Source organism: Eptesicus fuscus, chromosome 1 (genome assembly GCF_027574615.1).
Source record: "Eptesicus fuscus isolate TK198812 chromosome 1, DD_ASM_mEF_20220401, whole genome shotgun sequence".
NCBI classification, from domain to species: domain Eukaryota; kingdom Metazoa; phylum Chordata; class Mammalia; order Chiroptera; family Vespertilionidae; genus Eptesicus; species Eptesicus fuscus.
The window spans coordinates 53,815,314-53,833,394 of record NC_072473.1 but is presented as its reverse complement, the minus strand read 5'-3'; the positions used below and the strand labels follow the sequence as shown (position 1 = coordinate 53,833,394).

Below are 18,081 nucleotides of genomic sequence, written 5' to 3'. Positions count from 1 at the left end.
TATGAGATCTCGGGTAACCTTCCGCGCCGAGTCCATTGCGACAAACGAGATTGTGTCGAGGGCGCAATGGAGTAACCCTTTCGTTTTGGCTATAGGTTAGGGCACTGTCTACTGCAGGAATGCCCAAGTTTTTTAACAGTGAGGCGGAAGGTTAAAAAGAAACTCACGTGACTAATACATTTTTGCCAAAGTGGTATAGTCTATTACTTAGCCAAGAATGTAGACGATAACATAAATGCCAAAGGAATCTACAAAAGTTTAATCAACTTTATTCTTACAAAAGCCTGAGAGAGCAAGTAAATATAAAATTGATTATATTTCAAAGATTGAACTGTTCAAAACGATGGGGATTAAAGGTTCAAATTTGAACACGTCTTAATTCTGACTTCAGCCATTGATTTAAGTACTTTGATGAAAAAAGACTGGTCCTTTCACAGGCCAAACGAAGGCAAACATCTCGGATTTCGGTCATTCAGCCCAAAACTTCAAAATCATTTTGGTATATAGATAATTTTGCCCACAGTATTAAGGCAGACTGCTTCTTAACTCACTGACATGCTGAGAATTTGCACTCCAAACGCAGCCATAACAATATTAAGGGTGATTCATATTCCTCAAAATTCATGACTTTTTTCTGAGTTGTGACTTCATTTCCATCAAATAGCTTTGCAAATCCTCACAATTGATGATTTCATTTAGCTCAAGGCAGTGCAACAATGATAAATGAATTCACTTGCTTATCTACCTAAACCACACCTCTAGGTTGAATTGGAATTGCCTTTACAAGTTCCTTGAACAAATTAGCTCTTAAGTCCACTGTGTAGACATTTTGTCAGATTAGTATTTATACCTCATCTCTTGTTCTGGTAACTTGCCAGATCAGCAAGAAATTATTATAAACCACCCTAGCTGGTTTGGCTCAGTGGATAGAGTGTCAGCCTGTGGACTGAAGGGTCCCAGGTTCAATTCCGGTCAAGGGCACAGGCCCTGGTTGTGGGCTCAGTCCCCAGTGTGGGGTGTGCAGGAGGCAGCCAACCAAAGATTCTCATCATTGATGTTTCTATCTCTCTCGCTCCTTCTTCCTTCCTCTCTGAAATCAATAAACACGTATTTTTTTAAAAGAAATTATTATAAACCAAGGGACGCAACAACTTGGATTTCTCAGAGCCTTTTTATTACAAAAAAATCCTTGATTAGGAAACCAAGCCAGTTACGTTATTCAAAACGTTTATATTACCTAGCCATGTGACCACGTTAAAAAAATACCTAAGCCCTTAAGTTCAGCTTCAGTTTCTCTGAGACAGTTCACAAACTGTTAATAATGGATATGAGCACAGAGAAAATTCCTAATAATATTTTTTCAATCACATACAGTACACAAACTCTGCTGGAAATTGGGCACCAGCCTCTTCTCTTAATTTTACTTAACTGTTAAAGCATTCCCTCTCTCACCTCACAAGTGCCCCATCTGTGGTGAATAAACTCAGCTTTTCTTTTAGAACAGACTTCTCAGATTCCACTGGCAGATGTTTAGGCCATATTGATTAATGGGTGCTAGCTAATTAAGTTAAACTGTTGTTTAATGCCAGGTCATGTTCCCAGTCAGGCAGGCTATTTGGGCTATCCATATTTGTGGTCCTTATCCTGAGAGAAGAGTTGGAGAATGTTATGACACATTTTGCTATTGTGGAAATCTGGGTGGTGGAGCTCACAGTGGATAATAAGGAAAAGCCCCTGTTGGAGTCTCAAGAACCATATCCAGTTTCCTTCCAGGCATAGCACCTAGAGTGTGTAGTTTGAAGAACTTACTCATCAGACAAATTCACCTTCTTTAGCCAATCAGTAATATTCACATCTGTATGTGCAAGGTACTGTGGAGGACACAAAATCAATGAGATTTTTGTCCTCAAGGAACTTGAAGCCCAATTAGGTTCAAAAAGCCACTAGAGCATAAAATAGAAGAACATCATTTAGGTGATAAAGTACATTACTGTCTATTAATATCTGGGGAGGGAAGAGTCCCTTCAGGCTGGAGGACTATGACAAAGAAGGCCTGACCTGAGCATTGAAGGAGATGCTTTTGTGCAGGTGTCCTCAAACTACGGCCCGCGGGCCACATGCGGGTGTTTTTGCCATTTTGTTTTTTTACTTCAAAATAAGATATGTGCAGTGTGCATAGGAATTTGTTCATAGTTTTTTTTTTTAACTATAGTCCGGCCCTCCAACGGTCTGAGGGACAGTGAACTGGCCCCCTTTTTAAAAAGTTTGAGGACCCCTGCTTTTGTGTGTTCTCTTTACCACCTATTCTGTTCCCCCACGCCAGCCCCTTTTACGTACAACAATTCTAAATTCAGACTCATCTGAAATAAATTAGCCACTGCTTCAACCGCAGTCCCAAAGTTTGCCACCGCAGTGGTGTATTCACTTTCAGTTACTGTATAACGAATTACCACAAATGTAGTGGCTTAAAACAACCCAGATTGGTCAGTAGTCAGCCCTGCTGGGCAAGCCAGGGAGCAGAGACAAGCTCCGGCCGCTGTCACCACCACCACCGCCTGAAAATGGCTCCGAAGGTTAAATGAAGCTGGAAAAAATACGTGCATGTAGCACCACAGTCTCTCCAGATGTTTGGAGACAGTATCCTAGAGAGAGATTCATGCCTCTGGATTAGGTAACTAGGCTTAACGAAGGAATTTAGTGTTCAAACATTCCAGAAATCTTTGAACCTGAATAAAAGTGAAGAGGAAACGGATTTTGAGATTAAAAATGGTGGCCATGGAATAAGTGGATGCTGCCCAGACATGCTCCCAGGAACCAACTGGAATTACAACTAAAATACAGAAACACTTCCTGAGCTGGAGAGAAACCTGATAACCTAGGACCAAAAGTGAAGACCACATAGAGACTGGTAGGAGGGACAGAGGCACAAAAGGTCTGGCCAGGCTTCCACAGACAGCAACTGAAGTTCTGGAGAGATATCTCAGCTGTGGGGGGGGATGCCACTGAGAACTCTGGGGTCTAATCCCCAAGCTGGGCCCCCAAGCAGAGAGCACCAGAACTGAGAAGGATACCCACATAACACCTGGCTTTGAAAAGCAGCAGGGTTGCTGTCTGCCAGGGAGAGACAGTTGGAAATGCGGGTCCTCTCTACAAGGGCCAATGCACAAAATTCCCTATGAAGCTACCCACCTGTGCTCCTGCAGAGGGAGAGCAGAGTGGACTGGAGCTGTGTGAGCAGAAGGCATGATCAGGGCTTCTGGGGTTAGAGCTCAGAAGGCAGAAACCCAGGTATCCTGTGCTGAGGCATTCCCCCATGCTGAGAGGTCATCTTTCTCATGCAGGCATTTGCTATCCAGGCGACCTTACTTGGAGGGGAGACAATTGATCCACCCAATTGGAAAACCCCTTGCCACACTGTGCAGAGTTGCTCAGGCCCAATAAGAGACTGAGAATAAGAATTCCAGGCAGAAGTAATTGCACCACCCTACTGAAGAACTCTTGCCACACCTGTGGATGATTGGTTGAGTGCAATTCAAGACAAATCCTATCAGTCTGTAGACAGAGGTGGTATCTGGAGGCTTTGAATCTTTGCCTGATCTGATTAATCAGAAACAGCATTTGACACTGCCCTGCACTAGAGATTGAGAGGCATAGTAGATCTACCTAATACAGTCACAAACCCAAATAGGCAGCCAAAATGAGGAGACAAAGAAACAACCCACAAATGAAATAACAAGAGAATTCTTCAGAAGAAGAAATAAATGAAATGGAGATAAGAAATTTATCTGATACAGAGTTCAGAATAATGATGGTAAAGATGCTCAACAGCATGAGAAAAGATATAGTAACTATGAAAACAGAAATAAAGAATGGCATAGCACAAATAAAGAATACATTGGAAGGAATACACCACAGATTAGGGGAAGCTGAGGATCGAATCAGTAAATTAGAAGACAGGGTTGAGAAAAATCACTCAATCAGAGAACCAAAAAGAAAAAACAATTAAAAAACAGGAGGACAGCTTAAGGGAGCTGTGGGACAATGCGAAACGTAACAATATTTGAATAGCAGGTGTGACAGGAGAGGCAGAAAGGGAGAAAGGCATAGAGAACGTGTTTGTAGAAATAATGGCAGAAAACTTACCTAACCTGGTAAAGGAAAAAGTCACACAAGTTCAGGAGGCACAGAGAACCCCAAGCAAGAAGAATCCAAACAGGTGCACTCCCAGACATATCATAATTAAAATGCTAAGAATTAAAGTCAAAGAGAGAATCTTAAAGATGGCTAAAGAAAAGCACTTTACCTACACAGGAGCTCCAATAAGGCTCATACTTGATTTCTCAGCAGAAACTCTACAGGACAGAAGGGAATGGCAAGAAGTACTCAAGGTAATGGAAAGCAAGGATCTGAAACCAAGATTACTATATCCAGCAAGGCTATAATTCAAAATAGACGGTCAAATAAAGAGCTTCCTGGACAAAAAAAAAAAAAAAAAGGCTAAAGGAGTACATTACCACCAAACCAGCATTACAAGAAATGCTAAAGGGACTGCTGTAATGAGAAGAATAAATAGAGAAAACTAGGCATACAGAATTTAAATGGCAAGAGATAAGTACCTATCCTATATAATAAAAGGCTAATATGCAAATCGACTGAACAGCGGAACAACCAGTCACTATGAAGTGCACTGACCACCAGGGGCAGACAGTCAACACAGGAGCTGCCCCCTGGTGGTCAGTGTGCTCCCACAGGGGCAGCGCCACTCAGCCACAAGCCAGGCTGATAGCTGGCAAGTGCAATGGCCCATCTCTGCAGCAGCACTAAGGATGTCCGCCGGGAGCGGGCCTAAGCCGTCTGTCGGACATCCCCCCAGGGCTTCCTGACTGTGAGAGGGCACAGGCCAGACTGAGGGATGTCCGCCTCCCCTCCACCAAGTGCATGAAAGTCATGCACCAGGCCTCTAGTCAATTATAACCTTAAGCCTAGCTGGTTTGCCTCAGTGGATAGAGTGTTGGACTGTGGAATGAAGGGTCCCAGCCTCCATTTCCAACAAGGGCACATGCCCAAGTTCCGGGCTCCATCCCCAGTAGGGGGCAGGAAGCAGCCAATCAATGATCTCTCTCATCATTGATGTTTCTATCTCTCTCTCTCCCTCGCATTCCTTTCTGAAATAAAAAAATGTATATATTTTTTTCAAAGATTTTTGCCCTAGCTAATTTGGCACAGTGGACAGAGTGTCTGCCTGTGGACTGAAGGGTCCTAGGTTTGATTCCAGTCAAGGGCACATGCCTTGGTTGCGGGCTCCATCCCCAGTAGGAGGCAGCCAATCAATGATTCACATCATTGATATTTCTATCTCTCTCTCCCTTTCCCTTCCTCTCTGAAATCAATAAAAATATATTTAAAATAACCTTAAATGTAAATAACCTAAAAATTAAATGCTCCCATTAAAAAGCATAGGGTAGCTGAATGGATACAAAAACATGACCCAACTATATGCTGTCTACAAGAGACACACCTCAGAACAAAACACACACACAGGATGAGAGTGAAGGGATGGGGAAAATTTTTCCATGCAAATGGCAAGGAAAAAAAAGCTGAAGTAGCAATACCCATATCTGACAAAATAAGACTTCAAAATGAAGGCCATCACAAGAGACAACAAAAGTCACTGCATAATACTAAAGGGATCAATCCAACAAGAGGATATAAACCCTGGTAAACATATATGCACCCAATATAGAAGTAGATATAGATATAGATATAGATATAGATATAGATATAGATATAGATATATTATTTTTTTCCTAGAGGACTTTAATGGAGAGATCAACAACAATACAGTCATAGTAGGGGACTTTAACACCACGCTGACTTCACTGGATAGATCTTCCAGCAAAAACTTAAGAAGGAAACAGTGACTCTAAAGGACACAGTGGATCAGATGGATTTAATTGACATTTATAGAAGATTTCACCCCAAAGCCTCAGAATATACATTCTTCTCAAGTGCACATGGATCCTTCACAAAGATAGACCACATGTTAGGACACAAAACAAGTCTCTACAAGTTTAAGAAGATTGAAATCATATCAAGCATCTTCTCAGTTCACAGTGGAATGAAATTAGAAATCAACTACAGTAAAAACACCCAAAACCATTCAAGCACATGGAGGCTAAATAGTATGTTATTAAACAATGAATGTGTCACCAATGAGATCAAGAAAGAAATAAAAAACTTCCTGAAAACAAATGAAAATGAACACACAACAATCAATATCTCTGGGACACAGTAAAAGCAGTACTGAGAGGGAAGTTCATAGCACTGCAGCATACCTCAAAACACAAGAAAAATCAAAAATAAATTATTTAACCCTTCAACTTAAAGAACTAGAACGAGAACAAGAAAAGCCCAGAGTAAGGAGAAGGAAGGAAATAATAAAGATTAGAGAAGAAATTAATGACAGAGAAACTAAAAAAAAAAAAATACAAAAAAATCAATGAAACCAAGAACTGGTTCTTTGAAAAGATAAACAAAATTGATGAACCATTAGCCAGACTATTCAAGAAACAAAGAGAGAGGACCCAAATAAATAAAATCAGAAAGTAAAACAGAGAAGTAACCACTGACACCACAGAAATACAAAGGATTGTAAGGAAATACTATGAACAGCTATATGCCAACAAGCTGGACAATGTGGATGAAATGGACAAATTCCTATAAAAATACAATCTCCAAAAACTGAATCAGGAAGAATCAGAAAACGTGAATAGGCCAATAACAACTGATGAAATTGAAGCAGTAATCAAAAAAATCCCAGAAACCAAAAGCCCTGGTCCAGATGGCTTCATCGGGGAGTTCTACCAAATATTCAAAGAAGAATTAACACCTATGCTCAAATTATTCTAAAAAATCCAAGAGGAATAAACACTTCCAAGGTTGTTTTATGAGGCCAGCATTACCCTAATTCTAAAACCAGATAAAGACACTACAGAGAAAGAGAATTACAGGCCTATGTATCTAATGAACATAGATGCTAAAATCCTCAACAAAATATTAGCAAATCGGATCCAGCAATATATTAAAAAGATCAAGGAGAAACCAAGATGACGGCATAGGTAAACACCTAAACTGCTGCCTCACACAACAATTTCAAAACTACAACTAAAAGACAAAATGGACATCATCCAGAACCACAGGAAGGCTGGCTGAGTGGAAATTCTACAACTAGAAGGAAAGAGAAAAGCACACTGAGACTCACAGGAGCTGCGGAAGGCAGAGGTACAGAGGCGCGCACGCGGAGAGGGCTGGGAACTGAGTACATGGCTGGCTTTTTCAAGCTGGAAGGAGACACAAGCTCCCGACTGCTCTGAACTCCAGTTCCGGGTGAGACTCTGGGGACCCAGACTCATACGGGGAGAAACTGGACTGTCTGGCAGTGGGTGAAACTCGAGGGCGGCTTTCTCTCAGAGGTGCTTGCAGTGATTACTGTGGGACACTGAGAACCAGGGTCCTCTTAGGGCAGGGCTGACGGGAAGCCATTGCTGTTTGCTCTGCCCTGGGATCCCGCCCCATGAAGCCATTGCTCTGCCCTGAGACTCAGCCCCATCCAAGCTGAGCGCAGAGGCTTTTGCATATGAATGGCCTGGTCCTTTGAGACCCAGGGGCCTCTCAAGACCGGGCTGACAGGAAGCCATTACTGTTTGCTCTGCCCTGAGATCCTGCCCCATGAAGCCATTGCTGTTTGCTCTGCCCTAAGACTCTGCCCATCCAAGCTGAGTGCAGAGGCTTTTGCATATGAATGACCTAGTCTTTTGAATTCTAAATTTACCTAACAAACTGCAGCTGAGTCAGTAAGACCCAGAACATCCAAAAGAAGGTCCAAGGCTCCGAAGCATCTTGCATTGCTTCAAAGCGGGGCCTCATCTGGGCACCTCCAAAACTCAAACAAAGAAGAGAAATCTGCAGATCTCTCCGTAGCTCCTGCTGGGTGGCCTCAGGCAGAGGTTAAATTAGCACCTCCTTGGAGATCCAAGAGCCAGTGTACCAGGGGTCAGAGTGGGACCATCCAGATTACAACTCCTCAGATCCATAAAGGACACACTCAGGGGGCAGACTCAGTGAGCACCAAAGCCCCACTGAAGCAAGCCTTGTCTCATAAGGGTGTCTCCAGCACAGAAGTTCTCCCAGCGTAGACACAGCTGATCCTCACAGCTAATCGGTCTGGAGGTCAATTCCCCCCAGTGATACCAACAACAATCAAGACTTAACTACAACAAGACTGTGCACACAGTCCACAAAGGGGTGCACCAAGAGTGTCCACCTCAGGTAACTGGGGAGGCTGAGCCACTGGGCCCTATAGGACACCTAGCACACAAAGCCACTCTATCAACTCAAGGAAGCCACCAAAATGCAAAGACAAAGAAACAGTTCACAAATGAAAGAAATGGAGGAAAGCAAATGACTGGATATAGAGTTCAAAACCACGGTTATAAGGTTTTTCAAGAATTTTCTAGAAAAGGCTGATAAATTTAGCGAGACCCTCGAGGATATGAAAATGGACCAACTAGAAATTGAGCATACACTGACTGAAATAAAAAATAATATACAGAGATCCAACAGCAGACTAGAGGATAGAAAGAATCAAGTCAAAAATTTGAAATACAAAGAAGCAAAAAACACCCAACCGGAAAAGCAAAAAGAAAAAAGAATCCAAAAATATGAAGGTAGTGTAAGGAGCCTCTGGGACAACTTCAAGGGTACCAACATCCAAATCATGGGGGTGCCAGAAGAAGAGAGAGAGCAAGATACTGAAAACCTATTTGAAGAAATAATGACCAAAAACTTCCCCCACCTGGTGAAAGAAATAGACTTACAAGTCCAGGAAGCGCAGAGAACCCCAAACAAAAGGAATCCAAAGATGACCACACCAAGACACATCATAATTAAAATGCCAAGAGCAAAAGACAAAGAGAGAATATTAAAAGCAGCAAGAGAAAAACAGTTACTTACCTACAAGGGAGCACCCATATGATTGTCAGCTGATTTTTCAACAGAAACTATGCAGGCCAGATGGGGGTGGCAAGAAATATTCAAAGTGATGAATAGCAAGAACGTACAACCAAGATTACTCTACCCAGCAAAGCTATCATTCAGAATTGAAGGTCAGATAAAGAGCTTCACAGATAAGAAAAAGCTCAAGGAGTTCATCACCGCCAAACCAGTATTATATGAAATGCTGAAAGGTATTCTTTAAGAAGAGGAAGAAGAAGAAAAAGGTAAAGATAAAAATTATGAACAACAAATACATATCTATCAACAAGTGAACCCAAAAATCAAGTGAATTAGAAATCTGATGAACAGAATAAACTGGTGAATATAATAGAATCAGGGGCATAGAAAGGGAGTGGACTGATAATTCTCAGGGGGAATGGGGTATGGGGAGTGCAGGAAGAGACTGGACAAAAATTGTACACCTATGGATGAGGACAGTGGGGGGAGGTAAGGGCAGAGGATGGGGTGGGAACCGAGTGAAGGGGAGCTATGGGGAGGAAAAGGAGAAACTATTGTAATAATCTGAACAATAAGGATTTATTAAATAAAAAAAACATAGAATATTATGAACACCAAATACATATCTATCAACAAGTGAATCTAAAAATCAAGTGAATCAAAAATCTGAACAGAATAAACTGGTGAATATAATAGAATCAGGGGCATAGAAAGGGAGTGGACTGACAATTCTTGGGGGGAAAGGGGTGTGCTGGATGCGGGAAGAGACTGGACAAAATCATACACCTATGGATGAGGACAGTGGGGGGGTAAGGGCTGAGGGTGGGGGGGGAACCGGGTGGAGGGGAGCTACGGGGAGAAAAAAGAGGAACAATTGTAATAATCTGAACAATAAAGATTTATTATATATATATATTAAAAAGGTCATACACCATGACCAAGTCAGATTTATTCCAGGGTTGCAAGGCTGGTACAACATTTGCAAATCAATAAACGTGGTACATCACATAAACAAACTGAAAGACAAAAACCACATGATCACATCAATAGGCACAGAAAAAGCATGAGACAAAATCCAACACCCATTTTTTAATAAAAAATCTCAGCAAAGTGGGAATAGAGGGAACATATCTCAACATGACAAAGGCCATATATGACAAACCTAAGAACAGGAACAAGACAGGGATGTCCGCTTTCACTACTCTTATTCAACATAGTACTGGAAGTCCTAGCCACAGTGATCAGACAAGAAGAAGAAATAAAAGGCATCCAAATTGGAAAGGAGAAAGTAAAATTCTCATTATTTGCAGATGACATGATATTGTACATAGAAAACCCTAGCCGAAACCGGTTTGGCTCAATGGATAGAGCGTCGGTCTGCGGACTGAAAGGTCCCAGGTTCGATTCCGGTCAAGAGCATGTACATTGGCTGTGGGCACATCCCTGGTAGGGGGTGTGCAGGAGGCAGCTGGTCGATAATTCTCTCTCATCGATGTTTCTAGCTCTCTATCCCTCTCCCTTCTTCTCTGTAAAAAATCAATAAAATATATTTAAAAAAAAAAAGAAAACCCTAAAGACTCCACCAAAAAACGACTAGATTTAATAAATGAATTTGGCAATGTAACAGGAAACAAAATCAACACCCAAAATTGGATGGATTTTTTACACACCAATAATGAATTCTCAGAAAGAGAAACTAAACAAATAATCCAATTTACCATTGCAACAAAAAAATTAAGATACTTAGGACTAAACTTAATCAAGGAGGCAAAAGACCTGTACTTGGAAAATTATAGAACATTGAAAAAAGAGATCAAAGAAGGTATAAACAAGTGGAAGAATATACCATGTTCATGGATTCTACCAATCTACAGATTGGTAGAATCTACAGATTCAATGCAAACCCTATTAAAATAGCAATGGCATATTTCACAGATCTAGAACAAAAACTCCAAAAATGTATATGGAATCAAAAAGACACTGAATAGCTGCAGCAATTTTGAGAAAGAAAAACAAAGTTGGAGGAATCACAATACCAGTATGAGATTTCAAATTATACTACAAAGCCACCGTAATCAAAACAGACTGGTACTGGCGCAAGAACAGGCATGTAGATCAATGGAACAGAACAGAGAACCCAGAAATTGACCCAAGCCATTAAGCTCAATTAATATTTGACAAAGGAGGCAAGAGCATACAATGGAGTCAAGACAGTCTCTTGAATAAATGCTGCTGGGAAGATTTGACAGATACATGCAAAAAAAATGAAACTAGACCACCAACTTACACCATATACAAGAATAAACTTAAAATGGATAAAATCTTAAATGCAAGTTGTGAAAACATAAACCTAGAAGAAACCATAGGCAGCAAAATTTCAGAAATCCCTCATAGCAATATGTTTACAGATACATCTCATAAGGCAAAGGAAACTAAGGAGAAAATAAACGAATGGGAATACCTGAATATAAAAAGCTTCTGCACAGCAAAAGAAACCATCAACAAAATGAAAGGAGAGTCCACTGTAGGGGAGAACATATTTGGCAAGGATACATCTGATAAAGGGTTAATGTCCAAAATACATAAGGAACAAATACAACTTAACAAAAGGAAGACAAACAATCCAATTTAAAAATGGGCAAAGGACCTAAATAGACACTTATCCAAAGAGGACATACAGATGGCCAGGAGATCTATGAAAAAATGCTCAAAGTCACTAAACACCAGAGAGATGCAAATTAAAATGACAATGAGGTATCACCTCACACCTTTTCAGAATGACTACCATCAGCAAATCAATAAATGACAAATGCTGGCGAGGATGTGGAGAAAGGGAACCCTAGTACACTGCTGGTGGGAATGCAGACTGGTGCAGCCATTGTGGAAAACAGTATGGAGGTTCCTCAAATTTTAAATATGGAGCCCTAGCTGGTGTGACTCAGTGGATAGAGTATCAACCTGTGGACTGAAGGGTCCTGAGTTTGATTCCAGTCAAGGGCACATGCGGGTTGTGAGCTCGATCCCCAGTAGGGGGCGTGCAGGAGGCAGCCTATCAATGATTCTCTCTCATCATTGATGTTTCTATCTCTCTCTCCCTCTCCTTTCCTCTCTGAAATCAATAAATATATATTTTTAAATTAAATATGAAACTATTTAACCCAGTGATCCCACTTCTAGGAATATATCCTAAGAAACCCGAAATACCAATCAGAAAGAATGTATGTACCCATATGTTCATAGCAGCACAATTTACAATAGCTAAGATCTGGAAACAGCCCAAGTGCCCATCAGTAGATGAATGGATAAAAATTATGTGGTACATTTATACCATGAAATACTATGCAGCAGTAAAAAAAGAGGGATCTCTTACCCTTTGAGACAGCACGGATTGGCCTGGAGAGTATCATGCTAAGTGAAATAAAGTCAGTCAGAGAAAGACAAGTATTACATGATCTCACTCATATGTGGAATCTAAGTAACAAAATAAACTAATGAACGGAGTGGATCCAGAGAATGGGAGCATGGAACAGAGTGCAGAATCTCAGAGGGAAGGCATGAGAGGGTGGGTGGGTGGTAGGTAATCAATCAAGAACCTTGTATGCATATATGCATGGCCCATGGACACAGACAATGGGGCGGTGAGGGCCTGGGTGGGGTGAGGGAGTGGGCTGGAGGGAGTCAATGAGGTGGGGGGGAAATGGGGACATATATGCAATACTTTCAACAATAACATATGATTTAGTAAAAGAAATGATTTCATGGTAGTACAACAGCCATCACTAGCACATGCATCTGGGGAGAATTATTTCTTATTTGGTAGCTGCTGTGGTAAAGATATGGCCAGCTGTGACATTCACAGTGAAGATTAAAAAGGTGGAAAATAAGATCAAAGAGTGAAAGCCTAACGGGTGTGTTTAAAAGGAAGCTTTGTGCAGAACAAAAGCAGAAAGGCAAGGGGAGCGCACCCTCTGGGGCTCTGCCAGCTGGAGATAGCTTTACTCTCCCGGCACCAATATTTCAAGATGTGAGAGCTCAAATCTCAATAAGATCCACTTTCATTGCAGTCATCACCAACCCTTTGGCTTCTTGACCTACAAACTCTGAGGAGACGTGTATCAAATTGGAGGAGGTCAGAGTCAAAGCCTTGCTTCATTCTTCCAATCAAAATCCAATACAGAATGATGTTAGAAAAGATTGTCACCGTCTTCCGCCTAAAACTGTGTGCCAAGAACAAAAATTCATTAAGGAGTTGAAAATATCAGAATGGAGACTTGAATCTTCACCTCATTGAACGAGTGCTGGAGTTTTTGTACTTCCACCTCAAGACTGCCTTTGGTACTCTGTGCCTGCAAATGAGGGGATGTATCTTCTGGAAGGATCGCCTAGCTATTTCTGGACAGCTGCTCCCATGAAAGTTTCTGCAGTTCCTTCTCAAGTTGGAGAGAACTCTTTCTCTGAAACAATAATCTGGTAGACCAAGACCTATTCTTCCCAGAGATCTCTTTGGACCACTGAATGACTTGTTCATTGGCACCACAGGTGTCACATTACAGAGTCCGTGAGCCAGTCATGATGATGTCCCTCCACGCTGGCCATTACTACCTCCAATGCAGAATGATAAAATCCAAAGGAACCTCTGTGGGCTCAGCAGCACAGATGTCCATGTGGCAGAAAGCATGTGCTGTCATTTAAATTTTCATCCTGACTCTGCTCCTGGGGTTGCAAGAGTTTATGATTCAAAGGAAAATAGTGGTCTTGGGGTTGTGACAGGCCTTACAGGGGAGCTGGAAAAAAATGTGCAAAATAAGGGTGGTACTGGAGACCAATCACATGCTGGGAGGCATAAGGGTAGCTAGTAAATGTACCAGATGGCTCTTTTCTTGTTTGGGATAGTTCTAATGACATCTTTATAAGCTCAAGTTTTCACTCCCATGGTAAAACACTTCACACTACGATTAAGCACTCAAATGGTAGGTTTCACTTTTATGAACAACCAGATGTGGCTGGGAAATTCACTAATCTAATTAAACATTCAACCAGAAAATGAAACTTTTTGTTATTCATGGTGTCCATCGCTTGGATCTGCAATATACCAATCAAGTACCAACACCATTCATGCAGGTGTGATCTTTGCAGTACCTGTGTCGTTTTACTGTATGTCCGTGTACCAGAATAGACATTTCCAAAATGGCCTTTGCCAAACAAAATGAAGGATTACTGACAGGAGAAACATTACTGAAAGATTTGGAGAACCTTGGGTTCAAGATAAAGAGATTGAAATATAGTTTACAAACTTTCATTGCTATGAAAATCTTTTGCTGCCATAACTGATTTAGTTTTAGGTGAAAAGAGTAATCAGCTTAGGAGTGGGGGGAGTGTCAGCAAGGTGTCTTGAGTTTATTTTCGGTTCTTTAAAGAGGAAAGTCTTCAGATTTTAGAAATGTGAATTGTCTTCCATCAAGCACAAAATAATCACAATGTGAATTTCATCAGATTCTCCTTAATCTGCCCCTCCAGGTCCTTTTTTGCTATGCACTATGATTTCTATGCATTGAGAGCACATTTCATGTGTATTCAACTTAAAGTTAAACGAAACTTTTAGAATAAAAATTGCTGTATTTTAAAAAAGCATATTATTGATTTCAGAGAGGAAGGGAGAGGGAGAGAGAATTAGAAACATCAATGATGAGAGAGAATCATTGATCAGCTGCCTCCTGCACACCCCCTTCTGGGGATTGAGCTCTCAACCTGGGCATGTGCCCTTGACCGGAATCGAACCCGGGACCCTTCAGTCTGTGGGAGGATGCTCTAGCCTCTGAGCCAAACCAGCTAGGGCAAAAATTGCTGTCTTTTTAAATGGCTTATTTTCAAAGATCGTGTTGAAGAAACATACCCGTATGATAAATGCTGAATTTACATATACACTAACAATATTTTAAAAATGATTTGTACTCTCACTGATAACTTTAGAAATATTTAGAATTATGAATTGACATAATCTTTTTGAAATTTTTTATTGATTGACTGATTTTTTAGCAAGAATACAAGGGGGAGAGAGGAGATAGGAGATCGAGAAACACTGATCTGTTGACCCACTTACTTATGCATTCATTGGTTGATTCTTATATGTGCCCTGACTGAGTATCAAACCCACAACGATGGTGTATCAGGATGATGCTCCAACCAAATGAGCTACCTGGCCAGGGCCTAAATTATTTTTAAGGTTGTGCTGATATTTTGGTTGTAACAAGTTGAGTTTTTCTGTTGCCTTCATTTGTGTGTATGTGCGCGCGCGCGCGCGCGCGCATGTGTGGGTGTGTGTGTGTGTGTATTTTGTTAATCCTCACCTGAGGATATGTTTTCCATTGATTTTTAGAGAGTGGAAGGGAAGAGGAGAGACAGAAAGAGAGAGAGAGAAGCATACATGTGAGAGAGACACATCAATTGGTTGCCTACCACCTGCACCTTGACCATGGAGGGGGATCTAGCCTACGACCGAGGTACATACCCTTGACTGGAATGAAACCCACAACCTTCAGTCCATGGGCCTATGCTCTATCCACTAAGCAAAACTGGCTAGGGCTGTATATATTTTATAATAAAGAGGTAATATGCAAGTTGACCCTCACACCATAATACTGTCACAAGATGGTGGTGCACACGGGGGGGGGGGCAGCTGGGGCGGGGCTGGCGGCCGCTCTGTGCGGCTTCCATCGGGGTTCCTGCGGCCCTGCAGGGGCACAGAGGTCCCAGCGGCCGCTTCCCGTGGCTTCTGCCAGGATTCCCGCGGTCCCAGCAGCTGCTTCACATGACTTCTGCTGGGGTTTCTGCAGCCCTGGCGGCCGGTCCACATGGCCTGGAGGCAGGGCATCAGGGCGGCACTCCAGGACTCGGGGCCATCCCACAGCGCACGGGCCATGCGAGGCGGGACTGTGGGACTTGGGGTGGCCCCATGGCACAGGGCGGGGGGGCAGGGAGAGGAGTCCCAGGTCTTGCGCGTTTTCGCGCAACAGGTCACTAGTCTTAAATAATTGTATACCACCAATTTAGAAATTTTTGCCTTTTATGTCATTAAACTCCGATACAAATTGGCATCCTATATAATAAAAGCCTAATATGCTAAGTGTCCGGTCGTCCAGTCATCTGTTCAGTCAATCAAAGCATAATATGCTAATAGTATGCTAAGCCTGCTCAACCGCTCTCTATGACGTGCACTGACCACCAGGGGACAGATGCTCCGACTGGTAGTTTAGCTTGCTGCTGGGGTCCGGCTGATTGGGACTGAGCGAGATGGGCCAGACAAGCCCTGGAGCCCTCCCACTGTCCCTCCGCAGCTGGTCAATCTCTCGCATCCCTATCCAGCCCTGATCATGCACCAGTGGGGGTCCCTCGGCCTGGCCTGTGCCCTCTCACAATCCGAGACCCCTCAGGGGATGTCGGAGAGCTGGTTTTGGCCTGATCCCCACTTTTTTCTGTTGTTTTTTTTTCCCCTCAAGATTGAGCTTGTTTTACGGGTGATGTGCTGGCTTCACTTGGGAACAAGATAGAGATAGGCTGAACTTTTCAAGGGACTGAGGGGCTTGGGATCCTGGTTGGTGACAGGCCTCCACAGTGTCAACTGAGGTCAACTTCACTAGGGATGAGAGGCAATGGGGAGATGAGGTAGGGAGGAGAGGTAAAAATGTGGGGAGAGGAAAGGGAAATGGTAGAAATGGGAGAAGGAAGGGGTGGGGATGGAGGGAAGGGAAGGAGAGAAGAGGAAAAGGAGGGCCTGGCTGGAACTGAAGCCAAGCCAGAGGTGGTCAGGTTGGCAGAAGGAGAGGCTCAAAAGGGAGCCTCCTGGGAAGTGCAGGCAGCCATGAGGGCCCATTTCAGTTCCTCATAGGTGACAAACATCACCATGTTCCAGGAACCCAAACAGAGGAAGGAGGGCATGAACCCTTTATAGAAGGCTTGGGGACCCTCCTTCTGGAGCATGGTGAGGGCACAGTGGCCAGCGCTGCTGTACTGGCCAAGGGCAGAGTTCATGTATCTCGTCTTGACTACGTTGACAGGGGAGGCAATGATGGTGGTGCAGAAACCTGCCCCGAAGGCAGAAGTGAAGTGGCAAGGAAGGTCATCTGTCATGAGATTGGCCTTCAGGAGGGCATCCTTGATTAGGCTGTACGTCACCAATTCAGCACAGTTCACAATAGCATTATGGGCAATATTGGGAGAGGTCCCTTTCCAGAGTCCCCGGAACCCTTCCTCTCTGGCAATGGTCTTGTAGGCATCAACAGTACTTTGGTATCTCTGGCCACCTCCAGCCAGGGCCTGAGCCTGGAACCGGACCTTTACCACATCCGTGGGCTGGGCCACAGCCACAGCCAGGGCACCTGTGGTGCTGCCTGCCAGAAGGCGGCTCTCGATGTCGGCATGCTCAGAGCCCTTGGTGTAGAACTGCTTGACAGAGTCATAGAGGCCAATGCGGACAGATGCAAAGCTCATCTGGCGCTGCAGGCCTGCGACTAACCCATTGTAGAGGCTGCGGGGACCCTCAGTGCGCGCCATGGTCAGGATGGTGCCCAGCACACCGCGGTACTGGACACTGGCTGCAGATCGCACTGCCCCCTGCTTTTCTCCTTGGATCTGCAGCTGGACTTTAGCAGTATCCAGGGGAAAGGTGATGAGATCTGCAATGCAGGCAGCTGTGCCAGCCCCCAGGAACTTCACTGTGGCAGTAGGGGGCACATCTGTGGCCTTAAACCCAACCATGATGCCGATTTTCTGCTGTCTTCTAGGAGATGAAGAAAAGTTGGAGAAGGGGGCACCTTCAACCAGCAACAAGACGAGATAGAGGAACTCTGCCAGAAACCAGCTTTGCGAAGTCTCACGCTGAGGCCTCCAAGATCAAGCTTCTCTAAAGGTGTCCTGTTCTTCAAAGCTGCCAGTAGCTTTCATGTTCCGATCCTGTTGGTTTTCCATAGAAAATGGCCAGGAGACGAAATACCTAAAGGTCATACTATGTGTCCGGGCCGCAGGGAGACATGAGACAAGAGTGCGGGTGGCTCTGTCGGTCAGTGGTCAGAG

The 18,081-nt window shown here is 43.2% G+C and overlaps 1 protein-coding gene and 1 pseudogene across 1 annotated transcript; one reads left to right on the top strand and one right to left on the bottom strand.

The window, feature by feature from the left end:
- The first annotated feature begins 66 nt into the window (after positions 1–66).
- On the top strand, positions 67–14,251 carry LOC103300728 (suppressor of cytokine signaling 6-like; annotated as a pseudogene).
- A 2,585-nt stretch (positions 14,252–16,836) lies between these two features.
- LOC129149176 (dicarboxylate carrier SLC25A8-like) lies at positions 16,837–17,868 on the bottom strand. The gene has a single exon (XM_054716565.1). The coding sequence runs from the start codon at positions 17,764–17,766 to the stop codon at positions 16,837–16,839; it is 930 nt and encodes a 309-aa protein (XP_054572540.1). The 5' UTR covers positions 17,767–17,868.
- Positions 17,869–18,081: the final 213 nt, after the last annotated feature.

What these genes read in the sequence shown, in the direction of transcription:
- LOC129149176 (XM_054716565.1), bottom strand. Translation starts at nt 17,766, where the DNA reads ATGGTTGGGTTTAAGGCCACAGATGTGCCCCCTACTGCCACAGTGAAG.